Source organism: Cibotium barometz, chromosome 44 (assembly GCF_041138505.1).
Source record: "Cibotium barometz isolate CiBa-2024 chromosome 44, ASM4113850v1, whole genome shotgun sequence".
NCBI classification, from domain to species: domain Eukaryota; kingdom Viridiplantae; phylum Streptophyta; class Polypodiopsida; order Cyatheales; family Cibotiaceae; genus Cibotium; species Cibotium barometz.
This window is the reverse complement of record NC_141089.1, coordinates 22270345-22292495: the sequence shown is the minus strand read 5'-3', so window position 1 is coordinate 22292495 and position 22151 is coordinate 22270345. Positions and strand designations below refer to the sequence as shown.

The window sequence follows — 22151 nt, the reverse complement described above, 5'->3', positions numbered from 1 at the left end:
AGCATGAAACACTGGGTTCTAATGCGCTCTGGCTATCATATGAAAATCGTAGTCCTAAACAACTGTCCAACACCCAAATCAACCACCATAAGACGTCTGAGCCACACACACTCAACTATAGCTGTAAAGCTGTCCTGTACTCAGCTTCACAACTAGAAGTGGCCACTGTAGACTGCTTCTTGCTGAGCCATGATATACATGAATCACCAAGGCGAAAGCAAAACCCACTAGTGGACACTCGTGTATCATAACATCCAACCCAATCTAGATCACTAAAAGCATGCAGTTGTGACTCAACCCCTTTTGGATAAAACAATCCAAAATACTGAGTGTCCTGTAAATAATGGAAAACACGCTTAACATCCTGCCAACGCTTTGTACCTTTGTACCTGGGCTATGCATAAATCTGCTCAACTGTGAGAGAGCAGACTGTATATCTGGCCTCGTATTGCATACATAAATAAGGGATCCAACAGCCTGCTGATACAAACTAGCATCAAAAGAGTCTCCTGCATCTTGAAGACTAAGTCGAGTACCTGTCTCCATAGGTGTAGCCACCCACAGGTTTATAGTCTTCAAGATTAAACCTCTTCAATAGCTTCTGTATATATTTAAACTACAGCATAACAATGCCATCATCGCGTTGCATAAACTGAATCCCCAAATAGTAATGCAATGGCCCCAAATCTGACATCTCAAACGATGACTGCAAATCAGCCTTAAAGACTGAAATCTGATCTATATCGGGTCCCGCAGCGTGTCATCAATGTATAGAACGATGACCAAAAATGTGTCCTTACTCCTCTTCATATAGAGGGTACTCTCTGTCGGGCTGTTGCAAAAATCATTTGCAACCAAGTATGTATGAATCTTCTCATACCATGCTCTAGGAGCCTGCTTAAGTCCATAAAGAGCCTTTTTCAACCTGCAAGCCTCTTCTCCTTTCACAACAAAACCAGGAGGCTGTGATACATACACCTCCTCATGTAAATCACCATTCAAGAATGCAGTCTTAATGTCCAACTGATGTACATTCCACCCATGATGTGCTGTCAAAGCAATGAGACACCTAATGGTAGTCATACGAGATGTAGGCGCAAAGGTCTCATCATAATCAATGCCCTTTTGCTGGGCATACCCCTTTGCAACAAGTTTGGCCTTGTAGCAATCAATGCTACCATCTGCCTTGCTTTTTAACTTGTAAACCCACTTACCAATGGCCTTCTTGCCATGAGGTAGATCTATCAAATACCAGGTGTCATTCTTGAGTATAGAGTTATACTCATCCTACATAGCATGCATCCAATGGTCATCATCCTGTGCTTCCTCTCAAAAGAAACAGGTTCCTCCTCATTACATAAAGTAGAAATGAGAACATGATCCACATGAGAATAATCTGCATGATGAGAACCTGCACGAGTTCTGCTAGGTAAAGAAGCTGCCAGCTTGCTATCCCTTAATGTCTGCACACAAGACATTTTGGCATATGCCTGGATTCTTTTATGGTGGCTGCTTTCTCCTCATCCACTACATCCTCAATAATTACCTCATCAAAAGGCTGATTTTGCACCTACAAAGGCTGAATTTCAGCACTTGGTGGTTGAGCATTCAATTGCTCTACATATGGTTGCCCTCCATTAAACAAAGGGTAGGAGCAAATCAAACATGTCCTGTGAGCATACATTTTGCTGTTTTTTACATGAAAGTATGGGGGCTGAACTGAGTTTTCAACAAAAACATCTCTACTTACCAAAATCCACTTTGAGGCCGGATGGTAGAGTCTATATCCCTTGCTTTCTGAACTGTATCCCACAAATATGCATTTAACTGCCTTATCATCAAGCTTACTGCATTGTTGCTTAGGCACAAGAGCATAAGCAAGATAACCAAAAACACGCAAATGAGTCACAGAAGTCTTCCTGCCATGCCAAACTTCATAAGGAGTTTTAGACTGCAAGGCCTTGGTAGGGCATTTGTTCAACACATAGTTTCCTCTAACCAAAAACCATGAGATAAATCTTGGGCTTTCACCATACATTGTGCCATCTCCATGAGAGACATGTTCTTTCTCTCGGCCACACCATTTGATGAGGTGTGTATGGCACTGTACATTGATGCCTTTTGCCTTTTCCAGCCATATGTGCATGAAATTCCTTGGACATATACTCCCCCCCTTGATCTGAATGAAGGGTGCCAACTTTACATTCACATGCATTTTCAACCATGGATACGAAGTGACTAAAGCACATAAAAACCTCTGACTTCTGCTTTAATGGATACACCCAACTATATCTAGAGTAATCATCAATAAAAGTGACGAAGTAGAGATATCCCCTAATAGATGGTGTCCTCATAGGACCACATACATCACTATGTATAAGCTGTAATTTCTTAACAGCTCTCACAAATCCATCCTTTGTTGGAAATGATGCCCGATGCATTTTACCAAGAATACACCCCTCACATACATGTCTAGTAGGGGTCTCAAGAGTTGGCAACTCAGACACCATATCATGCCTTTGAAGGCTTAACAAACTGCCATAATTCAGATGGCCAAATCATGCATGCCATAATTCTGCATCACTCATAGCACGAGTCATTGGAAACTCAACAAGCATCATGCTGCAACTTCTCAAATACATCCATCTTGTATAGGCCATGAAACAAGGTACCTGAGGCAATGATAGAATAGCCATCATTTCTATCCTAAACTGTACATTTGTCATCCACAAATTTCACCGTCAACCCTGATAAGGCTAAGGCTGAAACTGACAACAAGTTCTTCTTAATGCCTAGCACATATAAAACTTTAGAAAGAGTAAATGCAACCCCATTTGCAGAAGTGAGCACAACTCTACCAACTCCTTTGACAGGATATGAGGAACCATTTGCACATGTGAGCACAACTCTACCAACTCCTTTGACAGGATATGAGGAACCATTTACACATGTGACGGTTCTTCCTGCACTTGGGACAAATTCCAGAGATGAGAACAAATTTTTTTGTGAAGTAATGTGCTTACTAGCACCACTGTCAAAGTACCAAGCATCCAATTCTGTCCACTGACATGCGTACATCATGAACAGAAGGGTCATAACTACAATCTATAGTCCATGCCCAATCATCTTGAGCAAAACTTGCAGATTCCTTCTTCTTTGCAGTTGGTGCAGATGCATCAGTCACAACCATGCCCAATTCTTTCTTTTTCTCCTTCTCTGGCATTTTCTTGCACTCATATATGTAGTGCCCTGGTTTCTTGCAATAGTGACACTTGCCCTTCTTTTTAGGATTATCACCTTCTTTCTCTGTATCCTTACTTGAGGATTCTGATTTTGGCTTATAGCCACCATGCAAAGAAGCTTTACCTTTGCCTTTCTAATTGGCAACAAAAGCTAGGTCACCAGCTCGCACATTAGATTTGTTTTGCCTAGACTGCTCTTCTTGCAAGGGTACTGAAACCAGCTCATCAAATGTAAGGGCATTTGGATTTCACTTCATCATGAGTCTAATGGATAGAGGCAAAACTTTGATAAGAATCCGGCAATGCATCGAGAACTGTGGGCACCAATGTACTATAAGGATATATCTCATCCACACTAGCAAGCTGCTCCTTGAAATCTTTGATCTTGGTCAAGAAGCTATCCATTGAGTCTCCCTCATTCATGTGCTCAGACTCCAACTGTTTGCGCAAATATGCAACACATGCTTCATTGCGCACCTCGTATAATGCAGGAAGTGTATCCCTTGCTTGTTTTGAAGTCTTACACACATGACCAAATATGAGGAATAATGCTTTGCTTCACAGAAAGTGCAAGCAATGCATGTGCATGTGCATCTCTTTCATCCCATCTCGTTTGAGCAGTAGTGGGAGGTATTGGTGGTGCATGTGGAGGAGCCACATCTGTATCAGATTCTACTTCAAATGTACCTGCAGCACCTAGTTGCACATGTAGTTTTGAAATAGGACGAGTTTCACTACCACTGACCACATTCCAAAGGCCTTTATCAACCAGTACTACATGCCTCATCATATAGGACCACAATGGGTAGTTAGTCCCATCAAGTTTGTCCTCAGTAGACAACATGTTTAATACATCACTACTGCTAGCCATGACTTTTCTACCAAATGCAAAATCTTTTAACACACTGCAAGTACTCAGTATTCACTGAATGCAACCCTAGATGGCTGTGCCAAGTGATTGAATCACCTGCAAAGTGTATGAAAAATAACACATAGTAGAGAATAGAGTGTTACTGAAAAAAGTATGATGGTCGATGTTGTTGAAGACACTATAGATCTTGTTGCAGACCAAATCTTTGCCGCCACACAGCCCAAACACCCAAAATCGAGCAGAACCAATCCAAAATGACGCCTCTCCAGAACGTCTATAGAAACTTTTCAGTGCCCAAAACGCACCCGAATCTCATCGCGGACCCTACAAATTTTGTATACTTCGTATACAGCACATTACAGTATATACTTTCTCCTAAGAGGGTATCTCAATCAGAGACAGAAAAACAGGGTCGTGAGTGAAGAGGGAGGCAGACTACTAGATCAAGTGTCAAGGAAGCTATAGCTTTGATACCAATTATTGGAATTAGGGTTAGGGTTGCAACAATGCACACACACACAAGATAGAGAAGCTTGAGAGCACACAAACTCACTAGATTAGAATGAACAAATGTGTGCAGATACAAAAGATAAGTACACCCCAAAATGAGTAGATAAGAGGGTGTACATATGCACGAGAAAAAAAACCTCCTAGTGAGGGAAAAAGTGCCCCGACAGTCCTAAGTGTGTTCACACACATCACTACCATATAATGCTACATGCCATGTGTCTACATAATGTAAAGGTTATGAAAGTGAAGATCATGTTAGAATCTTTACATTATGTGATGGGCATATTCTCCATGAGGATGTGGAGATAATGGATGACAAGTGGATGCATGAGAATGGTGAAAGTGTGGATATCCATGCTGAAGATAGTGAGGTATCACTTGTGGAGAATGCAAGTGAATGTGATGGTCTTGAAAATGGGAGTTCATTTTAGTCCAAGACTTCTATGGGAAGTTACTATTATCGTAAAAGTGATGTATGTGTTGAAAATTCAGCAAACCCTTGATTATCACTTATGGACACTATTCCCATGATTGATTATGGAGCAAAACCTCAAGATCATAGTGCATTGACTTATCAGACACTATGATTGATTATGGAGCAAATCTCAAGATCATAGTGCATTGGCTGATCGGACCATTGTTGATGCATGCTCAACTCATAACTTGGTGCAAATGATAGTACAACTCATGGTGGGATTGTTGAGATAGATGTTGACAATCATGACTTTTGTGGTGATAACATACAAGAATGTGAGTGATGATGAGTTGGATAGTATTTATAAGGAGCTATCATCTTTGCATGATATGGAGTTACTTGCCTTGATGTGATCCTTATTCACGTAGATCTTATGAAACATCTATGATAATGCCTACATCCATGGACTCATCTTATGGATTGCCGAATGAAAAGAGCTTATCTTCTTCATTTATTTACACTGTTGGAGATGTTACTTTTGGTGATATGGAGGCATTTCATGGATTGAGATAGCATTCACATGATGATCATGAAGCATTGGATGATGCTTAGGTACATGATGATCATGAAGTATTGGATGATGCTTATGTATATGGGGATCATCATGATAGTGGTCTTAATGTTGGATCATGTCATTGATATGGTTAATATGGATGCTCATGATATTGTGGATGTTGATGAGGATCATTACTATGGTCGCAAGGATGGGCTTTTGAGTTTTCCCTTCGACCTAGGTGGCATTGTGATAGAGGATGTAAGCATGGATCTACTTGGATATGTAATTGATCCAAGTGGCTACACATTTAGTTTATGGGAACATTGTGCACGTAGAGTGTATCCATTTGAACCAAGAGGATACATGGATGGCTACATTTTTTATGATGAGATGATGCCCAATTTCCATTTGATCCTGGAGGACATGTGATCCATGCAAGGTTCCTTGGTAACCATTCATGCGCAAAAAACTATGAGGATTTTGTGGAAGCATCCTATGGAGAATTTGGGAGGCAAATGTGAAGTGTTTACTTGCTTTTGGAAATTCTTGGATTCATAGTTTTGAAGACCTCATGGCTGGTGGTTTGGATGCCCATAGTTTTGAAGCTTCCTAAGAAGTATGTGCATACATGGGACATGCATTTGAGACCAAGTGCGAGAATTATATGTAGTTTTCAGCCATGTATTATTCCCATGCTCTCATGGACAAGTTTCCCTCTCATATGGCCATGTAATTTCGGATACCATTCATGGATATTTGAGCTCTTCCGCTCTATGGGCTGATCTGAGGCTTCATGATCTTGTGCAAGAAGTCCTACACTCAAGTAGATGTCCCTAGATCCATCGTATAGGTTTCGAGGACGAAACCAATTTTGGCTTTTTGCACAACCACCCTTCGATTTTGAGGATGAAATCATTGTAAGAGGGGATGGTTTATGATGTAGGAAATCATGTGTTTGGATGTATTACACATGTATATGTTGGATGAGGGCCTAGGCACATAATTTGGGACATAAGACTTGGGTTTATGTACAACCCATGTGTAAATAGTCCTAGGAGTAAGTGACTGTAAGTCACTTACGGAACAACTTTTATAACTTTTTGACATCTTTTGATATAGAACCTTCATTTGAAGCTTATGGCTCAAGGATCCAAGTCCACCCTTGGGTTCATTCCGTATAATGAGTGCTAGGATGTGTGTACTCCATCCCTATTAAGTGCAATCCCTCTCTTGCAAAGTGATGGAACCTAAGTAATGACTTGACTCATCCTACTAGATCCATAGTATGTTAAAAGAAGAAGTTAGGAGCCCTTGTTGTGCCTAGGTGGTAAAAGGCCATGGCCCTTAAAGCTTTTAGGTCTGTTAGGCTTAGGTTTTTTTATAGACTTTGAAACTACTTGTAAGCCTTAGTTTTTAAGGTTATAAGCCTAGAAAAAAAGTCTTAATGAGCCTTGATTAAGGCTTATTAACCACTCAAAAAATCATGTCTTAAATTGGAAAATAAAAAATTAATAAGAGGCTAACCCTTTTTAAAATACATTAAACAAAACTCTATTTGAAATAAAAAGTGTAACATAATGAAATAATCATGGCAGAAGTTGCAAACGACTTGAAATGTAAGAGGATACACCCAAGACTCTACCTAATTAACAATCAATAGAAATGATTCAAGAAAACCAACAGACCTCCAAAGTGAACATTGCTTGAAAATCAGAAACATATGAACATCTTAAGAAAGATATATTATACTTGTGAACTTGGATAATAAAGGTTAATGAAATGTTGAGCTTCCTTGGCAATCTGGCTTCTCTAGCAAGGAGTCTTCAATCATCTTCTCCCCAGCGGGCGGATGGCTATCCCCGTCTCTTATACAAATTCAAGGTCCAGTCCTCACTTTGCTTGCAGGGTATGGAGGGCATGTAGGGCAACTGGGGGTCTCTAGCAAGCTGAAGGAAGTGAGCATGTAGGGCAACTGGGGGTCTCTAGCAAGCTGAAGGAAGTGAGCAATGTTTCAGAGGCTACCTTGGATTGCCTTGGATGCCACAACCAATGGCTACCACCATCTCTTATGTAGGTTCAAGCTCCAGTAGTCCTGACTTTGCTTGCAAGCTAGGGAGGGCATGCAAGACAGCTCTCTAGCAAGCTGAAGGAAGCAAGTGATGTTTCAAGGGTTGCCTAGGATTGTCTTGCATGTCATGAAAGAGGACCAAAGATGTGGATGGCTTTAGAGGAGGCAATGATCGTCGGGTCTTCACAAGAAGTGCTAGAAGTGAGTTGTGGCCTGCAGAGGTGATGTCCTCTGTAGGCTAGAAGGATTCACGAAAAAACCTAACCTGGCACATGTGCTAGCAACGCAAGAGGGCTTACAGGTGGGTAGATGACTCGGCAGAGCTGCACCTTATTGGCACAAGGAAAGGCAAGGAGGCAATGGTGGACCTACCAAAGTAGCTCACCCATGATGTGCAAGTAGCGGACAAGAAGGAGGTGGATGCTCCAATGAAGCAGCACCCAATCTACCAACCATGACTGCACTGCATAGAACACTGCCATGAACTCCCTAACGACGGCCTCTATGGGTGGCACATCACCACTGCGTCAGTGTATGCTCTAGCATTGCCTTCATACGCAACCCTCACAAAAAAAAGTTCTCAATCAATACATAATTCGTAGCAAAGTCCCTAATTTCATCTTCTTCATATTACCACCACTAGATCATGTCTCAAATTTTGGTACAATTAATACTTCGTTATAAGGAGAGAGGGGGGGGGGGGGGGGGGGGGGGGGGGGGTCCAAGGAGGTCTGTGGGTTGATTGTACCATCCTCTTGAAATAGCTTGCCCATGACATCAAGTAGTGCAAAGTAGAACATTACGGCTAGAAATAACACACCCTTATCATTTAACTATATCTTTGGGCTATATTTCTAGAAAATAATAATCACGACATATATCAACTTTTGATTTGCCAACCTACATTTACAAAGTCTACTATGTAACAAACAAATGCACTAGCATGAACTGTACCATGGAGAAACAATTAAAATCTAAAATAGAATCAAGGGGAAACCTTAGCATTGAAGGTTAAAGTACATCATGGGTTATCCACGCCGAAAGGATCATATAACCCACAATAGCAAAAGCCACAACAGCTATTACATGGCACATGTATGCCATCAACTCCATCAAACTTTGTAATGCCATCAACTCCATTGAACTTTGTAATTGCTATGCCATTGTCACCACAAGCAAACAAAGAATCACAGCTCTCCAACAATCTTAAAAACTGAACAATTTACCCTCAAAAAAATTCACATTAGCAGAGCTCTAACTTAAAAAAGGAGCAGAATTTGAAAGATCGAAGCAGCATTAAAAATAGGAAAATGGGTACTCCATGAGGGTGAGCCACTTACTAGGGAGTTTGAAGGTGAACGCTCTCGGACCCGCATGTGTGATCAATCCCATGAACTTCTAGGATTTTTATTTTCGATCTTGTAAATGAACAGTTTAGTGCTCTCTCTCTTCCTCTCATGTATCCAACCAACCAGCCAACCCTCACCCATCAGATCCCAGCAACTAGAAGACTATCATGATCGGCCACACTGTGGCCACGCTCTATGGATCAAGGTGCTCCAGGGCAATGTTGCATGGATACACCGCCAAAAGACATGCTGGCTTCCGTAGGACATACTCCACACTAGATCACATTTTTACACTCAATGCTATTATCGAGGCAGCCAGGTCATAGAGACGTGTTTACTGTTGCTTTGTGGATTTTTGCAAAGCTTGACAATATCCCCAGGCTTATAAACACCCTTCTTAAACGTTTGCCAGATTTAGGTGTACCATCATGGGACATCACAGCATTTCATGAGTCAATTATGAGCTTGGCCGCGGCTCTAGGAGGTATGTGACAGGAGATATCTAGCACGATTGAGGTACAACATGGCTGCCCCCTTTCTCCGACCCTATTTGGGTTCTACATTGATGACATAAGTGTCTTCATTGACAGACTAGGCGGCACAAGTTCCTTCCTGGTAGGCACCTTCATCCGCCTCCTATTGTATGCAAAAGACATGGTGCTCATTTCAGATTTAGCATTAGAGTGGTACTTGGATGCATTATACCCCTTTCGTGAGCAATGAGACCTCACGGGAAAAGACCAAGGTTATGATCTTTAACCCCTCATTAGGTACCATCCAAACATCGGTTCTCCTACATGGGAGCCCCTGCGGATACTGTCACATCATATGTACACTTGGGGACCACCTTCCTTGGCCCGATTTTCACCATGCACCCCACCATCCAGGCCAGAATGACAAGAGGCTATGGAGCTCTAGCCCTCCTCCAAAGAAGGAACTTTCAGACACTTTCAAGAGCCTAGCACTACGGGATGGCTCTTTGACACCTTAGTGACCCCGCCAAATGTATGGGGTCACCTTTTGGGGCCAAACCTTGGTTGTAGTAATAATCGATGTAACCTCGATTTAGTGACCGAGGACCAATCCAGGAGGATTGAAAGGCTTCAAGTCATGATGTTCACCCGCATGATCCGGAGCAAACCATCAATTCCACACCCTATTGTCCTACCTAAGTTCAGGACAACCATGGTGGTAGATACACTTTTCCACAGTAACATGCATGCATTGCCTCTGCCACACGTTACCAAGGCTTGTTTGGGAGCACCAAAATGACGAGGAATGGTATGCTAGAGGTCACCGATTGGTTCCTCACATGGATAGTCTCCACCTTCCCAGTACAGCCTATCCCTCCATCTCACCCATCAGGATACCAATCGAGTGATTCGGTCTGATCTCCTCAGCCTACACCATATGGTTTGCACCCCTGGTGCTACCCGCGAAGATGCAGCTCTACAAAGATCACTTCTTCAGGATCACAACAGATGGACTCATGCAGAGCCTCTACAAAGATCACTTCTTCAGGATCACAAGAGATGGACTCATGCAGAGCCTCTGATACCTAGATGAGTCTGAGATACCTCCACGGACATATGTCACATGTTGGGCAGATTCTGGTGTCATCTCACCACCCTCATGTGGATACAGGGAGAGCAGAGGGCATTGCCAGAGAGGACAAGAGACTTGTGGACTCTAATCTACTGATAAGATTGAGACGGAGGAGCACTACATCTGCAGATGCCCAGCATACTGGGAGATTCCACTGCATCTTTTGGGAGGGACTTAGTCCATTGTTTAGGATCATTGATTTCCTTAATTGGGACGTTACTTGACGGAGCTCAACAAACACATAAACTTCCTCATGAGAGTGCAAAGTTCAACCTCTGGACACCTCATAGCCAACCATCCCTAGCTTCTTTCAAAAAGAGGACGACCGCAGCCTCTCGACAATCGTGCATTCCCCTTTACCGGACATCCTTGATGGATGAGGATGATATTCTACACATGAGCTTCCCCATGCACTGACATGATATGAAGACATTTTTCACATCTCTCCAGATATGCCTATTGTCATCATTATTGTACATGTAGCTAGTTGTCTATGTTTATCTTTTCCATGGTCAAGTTATCTTATGGAACTATTTTAACACTTCATTTGATCTCATAGACCCTTTGGGTCTTTTGAACACATTTAATACAACTTTCTTTCTTTCTCTCGTCAGTCATATCCCGAACCAGTCACCAAGACCAGTTAGCTCCTACACGTGAACCTACACATTATAATTTTGAGAGGCTGCTAACTCGATTCCTACACATTAAAGAAAATCTTTCATGAAACCATGAAAAAAAAAACACCAAGGACTACCTTTGTGGCTAAAAAACCAATAAAGAAATGCTCATGTACTCACCTATGAAACTACGTAGTTCAACGTAGAATCACTAGGCTCCACACATTTTTGAATGAACACTCATGAGCAATCAAGGGCCATGCTTACTACAAAGTGCATGAGGTACATGTAAAGCCCAATACTACAATACAACTACTTGAACTTGATACTTTCTAGACAGTTCATTCTATATTTCAATCGAGAGGCCACCATGAGCTTGACAGATCTCTGATAGGCATCCATAAGCAACTCAAGGTTCCACCAGAAAGCACAAGGAAAGTACGCCTTTTTATCCAATAGCAGCCCAAAACATCAGCCATTGCAAAATATTATAAGTAAAGCAAAAGCAACACCCAATCTTCCTAAAAGGAAAAAAAAAAATCCATGTGTTCCGAATAGATTTTACTTATAAGCTCCTATAATACAAACATAAAGGATAGCCATAGATAGTGAGCCTTTAAAAAGTATTTGAAGTTCATGGCAATTATCATGTTTCCATCTTAAGGGAGTAATATCATAATCCACAGGAGAGCCTTCCAATGGCCGTGAGATACCAACCTATCTTAAAAGCCAGAAATAATACTACTTTTTACTTCCGCCGCCACTTTTCTTCAAGCCTGCCCCAGCAAATGTGCCCTTGCCGGATGCTTTCGCTTTCAGCTCCTTCATAGCCTATTAATATTGAAACACACGCAGAATTTGAATTCATATTGAAACACACACAGAGTTTCATGGATTGAAAAAAATGGGGTGTTCTTAAGTTTGATCACAAATCACAACGTTAGAGTTGAAACCACACAGAATTTTGAATACATGAATCAACTAACCTTCTCTTCGTCCTTCTTTTTCTGAATAAAGGCCTTGTCATTCTGGAAACACATATAACAAACTGTCAATAGCGTAGATTGCTTGAAGTAGACCTGTCTTCAGTATTCACAGAAAAGAGAAGCAAACATCCCGATATTCTTTCTTGATGAGAGAGAGAGAGAGAGAGAAAGCATCTCAATACCATTGCAAGCTCGGTCGCTGAATGAGAGCATCATCAGACATCCTATATAGCACAGTAAAAGATAAGCCTTCTTCTGAGGCCACTCCAGGTGCAGCAGCTGGCTAACAAGCATCATTCACAAGGTGGTGCAACATTCTCTCAAATTATCCAGCCAAGTCATTGTCTGTGTCGTGTTCTGCCAAGTCATGTCCAACATTCTCTCAAATTATCCAGCCGGCCTGCCTCGCACGCCTGTAGCCCATGTGGATTATCCGAAGCCCTTACCCAATGGGAAGCCACCGCCAAATGGCAAAATCATCTCTACCTGGACTGAAGCACCAAAGGAGCCCACATCTGCGACTGTATGGCTACACCTACCAACCAAGCTACCAGCCAACCCAAAAACAGTTGATCAAATGTGAATGATACTTGTCTCTTATTAGCTAAGAGCTAGCTACTTGTGCACTGGTGTCACTATTTGGCCACCCAAATGGTCCTCTCCAATCTCATGACATTTTACGGGGGCAAGGCATGGATCTGAGTGTCCGAGTTCCCAATTCCATGCTTTCCGATGAGCCAGACACATGCCCAGATATGCCAATGCTTTACATGTTCCATGATAAAGAGATTTGTTATAACAAGGTTGTACACACATGTTTGTGTAAGGTCTCCAAGACCACGCCCAAGGATTAGACCTCAGCCTCGAGACACCCCCGAGCCTGAGGTCCAGTTGTCGTGAGCCTGCTTGGTACAGATGGCCCCAGCCTAGCATCCCATACCACTAGGCCGAACCACCCACCTTGCAAGCTCCATGGCCATGAGGTCTTGCACTCCCTTGGTAGCCCTCCTATCTACCGCGTGGATATATATACCTTCATAAGGTCGGACAAATCTGAACTTATGAATTGAGAGATTTGAGAAAGAAATAATAGTGAAGAAGGACAAAGACAAAAACAAAACATTTGAAAGATCAAAAATAAATAAACTAACAAACCTAGCTACTAAGGAGAGGGAATCAAAAGATACCTCAATAGCTCATAAATTCCCCCGAGGTCACTTATATAGCAATAACTTTGTTATTATTGACCCTTACTTTATTTATAAGCTTTTAGCCATTATTAGCCCTAGGCTATTAATTATAACATCTTAGCTAATCTAGACCTCATCTTGCCTTAGCCCACGTGTTAACCCTCCAAATCCCCACACCCCAACTAAGCCCCAGGCCTGTCGAGACGTAACAATTACAATGTTTGAAACTTTTTCACGTGAACTAATTTCGTGTGATTGCTTGCTATGGATGTCCAGTTCATGCACGACGCCTAACTCGTGAATCGTGTGAATGCCCTGTATTCTGACATGTTTTGTGGCATGTGAGGACTTAACTTACCCTTTTTACTTCTCACCCCTTTAAAAGTTGAGTCGGGGGGGGGTAACAATCTTGGCATAAGCCTCAATGGACTTCCTAAACAAGTCAATAAAACCAAAAAATGATTTCACCTGCCTAATCGTCCATGGAATTGGCCATTCCAAGACCTTACAGACCTTATCTAGATCAATCCTCATAGCATCAACAGAGATGACATGACCCAAATGCAGGAGTTCATGCTTGAAGGAGTCACACTTTGACTCCTTTGCATACAACTTCTCTCGTCTGAGAATCTTCAAGATGACTTTGAGATGCTAAATGTGCTCTTCCAATGACCTATTGTAAATCAGTATGTCATCCAAGAAGACAATAACCCACTTCTACTGAAAAGTAAAAGAGCATTGATCAACCCAAAAGGTAGAACCAAAAACTCATAGTGGCCATAGCACGTCACCTCCTTAGGTTTAATCCGATTTAATGACAGCCTGACAACAGATCAATCTTGGTGAAATAATTAGCACCCTGAAGACGATGATCAATCTACCAAGTCATCCATCCTCAGCAAATACCTACTCTTGACAGTGAGTTTATTCAAGCCTTTGTAATCCACACAGAAGCGCATGCTACCATCTTTCTTCCGTGACAAAAGCACGGGTGTGTCCCATGGACACTTACTAGATCGAACAAAACCTTTACTGAGATAATCTTGTGGTTGCCAAGCAATTTCATCTTCCTCCTTCTGGCTAAACCGATATGGTTGCTGAGAGACGAGATTACCCCACCACGCAATACCTTAATCGCATGATCAATGCCCCTCTCATGTGAGAGACCATTTGATAACTCGCTTGGAAACTCATTTAAAATATCATCCAAAATGTGTAATCTTTAAAATTTTCACTACTTGAGAACAAGCAAATGATCTTAACAAAATTTCAAGATTGAAAAAGATCATGAAAACAACAAAATGACTGAATTTGGATCAAAAAAACATTTAACATATATCCTCAACCGAAACCTGAGTCGAGTTTTCATCACAAAATCCACGTGAGATAATTAGATACACTTCACCCCGTCATGAACAAAAGAGAGCCTATGAGACCAATAATCTAATATTATCATCTCGCTCTTATCAAAAAACCAAGACATTCCCAAGATCACATCCACCATGTCAAGGTTCATGATGTGAAAGTCCAAAGCCTCCCGGTAGTCCTGAATCTAGACCTTTAGCCTAGGCACCTTTTGATCCCACACTTCCATGTATGTACCCTTGGACTGACCACATACAGGTGATCACTTGCCACCGTAAGTAGCCAGTGTGTCTACACCAAACGTGAAGAAATAAAATTGTGAGTAGAGTTGTCGGCAAACAGAACTTGCACCCAATGGCTGCCTATAGATCTCTCAATCCAGAGAAGATCATGCGAACCAAAGGCAAACTCACTAATCTGACACCCAAGGCAACTACTACTATCCAAATGATGAATTTCAACAGAAGAGAATCAAGATCAAAGAGTTATCTTGTAGTTTCCTAATATATACCAATGTCTTATCCCCCCAGAAGACTTCTTCTTCAAGATCCATGTGGTGATGGCCGGGGTGATTGCACTCAAAGCATAGGTTGCCCTTCCGCATCTTTGCCATATGTTCCTCAACAAGTGGCGCATACCTTTGCTTGCTTCTAGAGCTAGCCTCTAGAGCACTTCGTGGGATTGCATTGCAAACGACTACCCTTTGTGGGATGCTACAACATATCCTTGCTTCTTGTCTTTAGAGAATTTTTGGCTCTTGCAAGAGGAATCACATGCAAGCTCACCATCCCTTTTGACTGCAAGGATATCATCAAAATTTTTGGCATATTTGTAGATGTCATCTAGTGAGTGAATATGGTTTTAGAGAACCTCGTTCTAATAGTCCAGTGGAAGGCCGAACAAGTATAGCATATAAACCAACACAAGGCTCCTCAAGGGCCTTACAACGGTTCACCAAATCTTTACACTCCTAGGTATGGTTGTCCAGGGTCTTCTTTCCCGTCTCCAATTTAAACAACCTTCAGGCGTTGTCTATCTTGTTAATAGAGAAAAATTGTGTCTTAAACACAAGCTGAAAAACAGCCATGTTGTTGGCTTCACACAGAGGTCCTTCCACCAGGCAAACGCTTTATGCTGAAGCATAATTTAAATCAGAATGATACAATGAGCACCCATAATTTGAATCATACTAATACGGTGAGCATTGCTGCACTCGTACAAATCGAAAAAAGCGGTCCACTTGTCCAAGTACAATTCCTCGCACTCTTTCTTCTCATAGCAAAACGATTCCAGATGAAAGGAAATCTATATAGAAGAAGGATTACTAGTTGTAGCTTGGGAAGCCTAGAAGTGTAGCTCCGCCAATCGTCTCTATAAATTAAGCACATTGGAATACAGAGAATCCACAACAAGAGATGCATGATGCTGAGGAGCGGGTCAAAGTTGTCCAAAAGGCAGAAGAGGTGTATTATGTATCTCTACAATCACACAAAATTAAGACTAAAAACATAATTTTTTTATCGTCTTGATTGCTCCTCAACTCACGAGAACAGTAGATCGCACCACTGAGTTAGTGCCTTTTCTTGCGGATACCATATTGGTTTAACCAATCTAAGGATAACAAGGTAGATATGGAACTAGTTACCACAAGATCATCTCAAGCGTGAGCACAAGATTATCTCAAGAGTGGGCTTAAGTCTCTATGGAGAGCTCTCGTCCTTCTATGAGAAGAGAAAAAGAGGGACATGTTTCTATGTTGCCAGCAAGGGGTTGAATAAACTAACCATTAAGAATAAATACCCATTGTTTCGGATGGATAATCTTCTGGATAGACTTCAAGAAGCTAAAATGATCGATCTCCCTTCAAGATATCCCCACATGAGGACTAAATCTTATGATGTGCCCAAGACGGCCTTCAAAACGGGGTAACTTTTTGTTTTGCCTTGGGTACCAAAGCTCAAACTAATTTGATGCATGCACCCACTCCGATAGGGTGCCATGTGTCTATACTTGTACACAGTGCCCAAATACAATAACCTTTTGGCAATTTAAAGATGAGCACACAACATTTGGTGAGCCCTAGTCTAGGGAATAGTCCCAGTTGCCATCAAGGTTCTATCATAAGACAATCAATCGATATAACTCACTTAGACTGTAAGTTGTAAATGTGTTATACCTAGATGAATCCAAGGACATGCCCGAATTCACCTTATAAGAAAGTGCAATTTATAACCGCATGGTAGTCATCCGCTGTTAACAGTGCAAGCACCCCAGTAGTACCGATCCTAGTTTGAATACACTTGCAACTGAGTGGAAAATTTCACACTGAAGAAAAGCTAAACTCTCTCAACACATCACCGGGTCAGAACAAGCCGCACCCCCCACAAGGATAGGTCAATGGCTATGCACGACGCATAGAGGCTAAGGGCGCATGCTCACGCCATGATAGTAGAGAGAGAGAGAGAGAGAGAGAGAGAGAGAGAGAGAGAGAAATTTCATTCCAAGGAGTATTTCCTTAGTACAAGTATGAGGGTGTTTTGCACCATATTTCCAACATGTGCATGAAAACAATAACCAAGAAACAAGAGAAACCTTATCCTAGCTATACAGCTAGGACTCGATACATTTGGGAGTTTACTCCTCTTGAAGAACCTTCACTAAACCATTCTCCCAACTAGGAGAGTCTTCTGTGAAATGCCAGTCTCCCTTCCAGGAAAGCCTTCCAAGAATCCTTGTTTTCTACTCTCAAAGAGACTTCAAAATGGGTAACCTTTCCCTACTTCTAGCAGGAGGGAATCCACCAAGGACTAAGATGCAGTTTGATACCTTGTAGTCCTTTTTTAGAAACTCTAATCAGCAATAGAGAAGTCGTCCAATGTTGAGTATTATGGAGCTCTTCTTGAGGAAAACTCCAAACAACAACTGGATGCAATAGATTTGACAGCGTGTGGTGCTTTCTTTCTCACCACCGGCCACCTTGTTGTGCAATGCCTGGCAGCTCCTTCCAAAACGACACTGGCTCTTTTTCCTTGCCTGCACTTGTTCACAGGCACGGTGGGAAGCCCTTACTCTTGCCTTGTGTTGCAACCACTACTTGGCCTTGCCTTGAGACACCTTCACCTTGTGTTATTAGGCATACAATAGCTACAATAGGTTTGAGAGAGTTGGCACAACAATCAAGGAAACATTGTACAACGCTTACAACACCTTACAGCTAGCACAGAAGCCATCGCCTAGAAATCAATCGTCGTCGCCTAGGAATCAATCGTGTAGCGAGGTTGGGATCAATAGGTACAGAGTCGTGTAGCAAGTACAAAGTCGCACAGCAAGTACAAAGCCGTACAACAAGCAACTGGAATCAACCATACATTCAGGCCCTTTAAAAGAGAGAAGGAAACGCACACAAGAGCAATCGTCAAGAAAAAAGCCATCCAACAAACTTCAATGCGATCATGGCGACAGAGGACCCTATTTTTCCTAGTCAGCTAATATAATGACATAACAAGTGCTGACTGTGCTAGAACTTGCCTCCTCTGATTCCTCTAGTCTTGAGGGTGGGGGTCCATGATTGCTCTGGATTGATTCATTTATATTTTACATTAGGCTAATTTTGGGTACTCATCTTTGTTATACCTACTCATTCTCCACACATTTGCCTAATGCAATGAATTGACACTCATAAAAGATGTCAAGATCATTCTATTGATGTTGGGCTTTCCCACTTGGGTTCGATTTCTAGCAAGGTTAGTTGGTTGTACAAGTCAAGCTACAACTTAGGGCAAGAAACTTGCATTGCATGTTTCACTTGATATTTGCTCATTAGTTCTTATAAAAGTTAATGATTAATGATATAGATTGACACTAATCTTTACTGTTAATCACTTTCTTGATCAAGTACTTCTTAGATAGCACTCATTACCCAATGATGTAAAATATGCCACAAAAGATTGCAAGAACTTGATCAATCTTGTGAAACTCCCATAAGATTCACTAATCTTGCTTTTCTTGCATCAATTTCAACAAGAATCCAACAGTTGTGCCTTTCTTACTTGAGTTTACAACAATATTCACGGTTTCGTAAAATTTGTAGCAATTTCTTTTAAAAAAACACCATTGCTTGCAAGAAATGATCAACATTAAGAAAAATTTGATTAAGAATCACTCATGTTAAGTCTCCTCAAGATTTGATTTCTACACTTAAATCTTTGCAAACTACAAATTTGCACCAAGATTCCTCTAAACTCCACTCTGCATAACAACCTCTGTCTAAATCTGCAACAAACTGTCAACTACACATAAATCTGCAACAAAACTACAATCTACACATAAATGTGCTCAAATTTGCGGCAAAACTGCAATCTTCACTCAAATCTTCAACAGAACTGCAATCTGTATACTTTTTTGATAAACTTTGTATCAAAATTTACATAGCAACCACCAGTATCTCCCAAATTACCAAGAATCTAAAGAAAATAGACAAATGTTGAAGGAAACTAGGATTTATGAAAAGATTCGATGAGAGAAATCACTAATCAAGAAGATTGTGCACTAAACTCAAAGAAGATAATTTTTAAAATTAGTAAATAGCATATATTCGAGAATGATTAACACTCATCTCATTGCTAATCCACACAAATCAAGATAAACGTAATCTTGAAAAACTATGTAAAACTTGATCCGAAAATGATTAAGATCAATATCAAGATCAAAACCAAAAGTTATCAAGATCAAAGTTTTGCTTTGATACCAATGCAAGGAAGGGATCTTGGGATAGAGTAGAACTCGATGGTTGAAGCCCTCACAACTAGACTCAATGGCTGGAGTCACACACAAGTTGCTCCTTAATGCCTAGAGTAGCCATAGATTCATGATGCAAGCCATGAAAGCTAGTGCAAGAAGCTAATAGTTCCAAGAAAAGTCAAATGTATAATATGTCAACAACGTACCAAGTACAAAGGATTACTATCTTTTATAACCCCAACTCCCACATGCCTACATGTTTAAATGCCCCTAAAGCCCTATGTGCCTAGGCCCATGCCCCATGTGCATGTGCACACTAAAATCACTTTGTTACAAGTGTCTATTACGCACACCTTAATCAAAGACGAGCTGGAGGTGCACCACTATTGGTAAGCTCAACCCCCCCCCCTTTCTTGGTCTCCCCTTGTCATGCCCCTCCCTCCCCTCAACCCGAAGCCCGCACTCAACCTCCCCTAAATTTGCCTTAAATTCCTAGCTTCCCCTAAATTTATCCCTAATGTATGGTCTAAGTTTTTAAATAACAATAAATTTCCAACCTAAAAAGTTGTTTTTTTAATCCCTCCTCTATTTTGCCAAAATTTAGGATTTATTCACTACCACCCAAAGAAATGAGATTTCAGCCAAAACGATTCAAGCCCATACAACATTTCAATCAAAACGTTTCCGAACCTATTGAAAAGCACTTCACTGCCACTATGCTCCGGTAATATAGCTCTGTGTTTCCTCAAAAAAAAAAAAAAAGCACTTCACTGCCACTATGCTCCGGCCTTTGACCTATTGGCGGGCACAGCTGGCTTTTTGGTCACAGTTTGCTTACCCATCCCTACCAAAGAATACAAGGTGTATTTAGAGGATATGAGAATGTTCACCTCGACCATATGCTAAGATACTAGGGTGTCGATCTACCAAGATCACTTTCTTTGCTTGCCAAGAAAGAAGTGACACCTTATTCAAACGAATCCAGCAAGTGCATGTTGTAAACAGCCCCTTCTTTCCTCTGTATAAGATCTGGGGGCTTTGTCATGGGTTTCACAATATCTGCAGTCATGAACTAGCACAAGCTCAGAAGTGCATTGCAGTTTTCCTCACAGTACCATTGAGGGGACGTTCTTGAGATGATGGGTATAGACTTATCACTGCATTCTTCCAAACTTACACAGATGATGAAGAGCATGAGCACATGGACCATGATCAACCTGTCTGCACCTGAGAGAAGCCTACGTGGAAGAAGAGAATACCTCCCTTCCTAGTAAGCAATCTAAATCAGGGTAACACATATAAAGCAAAGCCCAAATTGCCAATACGGGAGACTCCTTCCAGCGAAACCACCACTCAAATCCAGACAGCACTCACTAGAAGCACCCGAGACTATATCATACCAGTTTCCAGTCTCAACCACATCACTTATGGATCTTGTCAAAGCTGCACCCCATCATATTCCTTCTTTTAGACACCCCATCATATCAACCCCTCTTCTTCTTCTTCTTCTTCTTCTTCTTCTTCTCTCTCTCTCTCTCTCTCTCTCTCTCTCTCTCTAACAGGCAGGCATGCAACCATGATCCAAAATCAACGGGCTATGCTTCAATTCAGAGGAATTTAGTGCTGAGGCTCATGACCAGAGGATACATGAATACAGCTGGAGGTACCCCTTATATAAAGACACTCTCCTCAAGACAAATAGTGTGCCTTTAAAACATTTTCTGGGCTGCTGCCTTGGCTCTGATGTTAAAAACCCTCTCTCTCTCTCTCTCTCTCTCTCTCTCTCTCTCTCTCTGTGCGGGGTTTAAGTCCCACTCTCTGCACTTTGATGCCTTCATGTGCATCATCTGAGACCCCAAAAAAAAAAGTGCAGCAAACTATACCTCATCATACTCCTTCTTTTCCACTTTGGGGGCCTTCAAAGGCTTTGCCTTACCACCTGCCATCATGAAAGCACCAGTAATCAATCGGCAGAAGGATCCCAACGCAAATTTCGTTAACTAACTTCAAAGTAAAGCATGCCTGTGTCTCTTCGGGCTTTAGGAAAACGAAGCAGATCTAATCGCTTACCTTGCTTGGACGACATTTCCTGCCCTTGTTAGAAGCTCCCTGTTTGAGATACAAGCAAACGCAAAGCCTTTAGGTTTTCGTCCCGTGTGTATATATGAGAGAGAGAGAGAGAGTTTTTGTTTATATATTTATCATATATATATATAATTATAAATGAAAAGGTCCTTAGGGAAAATGTGATTACGTAGAGAGAGAGAGAGAGAGAGAGAAGGCAAAAAAGAGGAGGAAAAGACCTTTTGAGGCTAATAATTATTTGCCTATTGATAGGTATCGTAGACTTCGATCCACTGAGGCTATTGAAAATCCATCTCCATAGGATTTTTTTCCTCGGTGCACCGAAAATTAGTATGGAGATTGAATTTCAATGCCTAGCACCAGTGAAGTGATGAAAATCTACATGACTCTTCTATGTCCTTGTGGTCGAGTGCCCACAAGAGATGAAAATCTAATGACTCTTCTCTATCCTTATGGTCTAGTGCGCACATGATGCTTGTCACGTACACACACATCTTTGGCATGGGCTTACATCTCCTAAAAACACAAGTGAACGCCCGCTATTCACCC

General features: G+C 41.5%; 1 protein-coding gene across 1 annotated transcript; it reads right to left on the bottom strand.

Moving 5' to 3' along the window:
• Positions 1-11782: 11782 nt before the first annotated feature.
• Positions 11783-21706, bottom strand: LOC147613086 (uncharacterized). Its single transcript, XM_086782389.1, has 4 exons — positions 21588-21706; positions 21401-21456; positions 12223-12264; positions 11783-12067 (listed from the first exon to the last, which is right to left on the bottom strand). The coding sequence occupies exons 1-4, from the start codon at positions 21601-21603 to the stop codon at positions 11978-11980; spliced, it is 204 nt and encodes a 67-aa protein (XP_086638515.1). The 5' UTR covers positions 21604-21706; the 3' UTR covers positions 11783-11977.
• Positions 21707-22151: the final 445 nt, after the last annotated feature.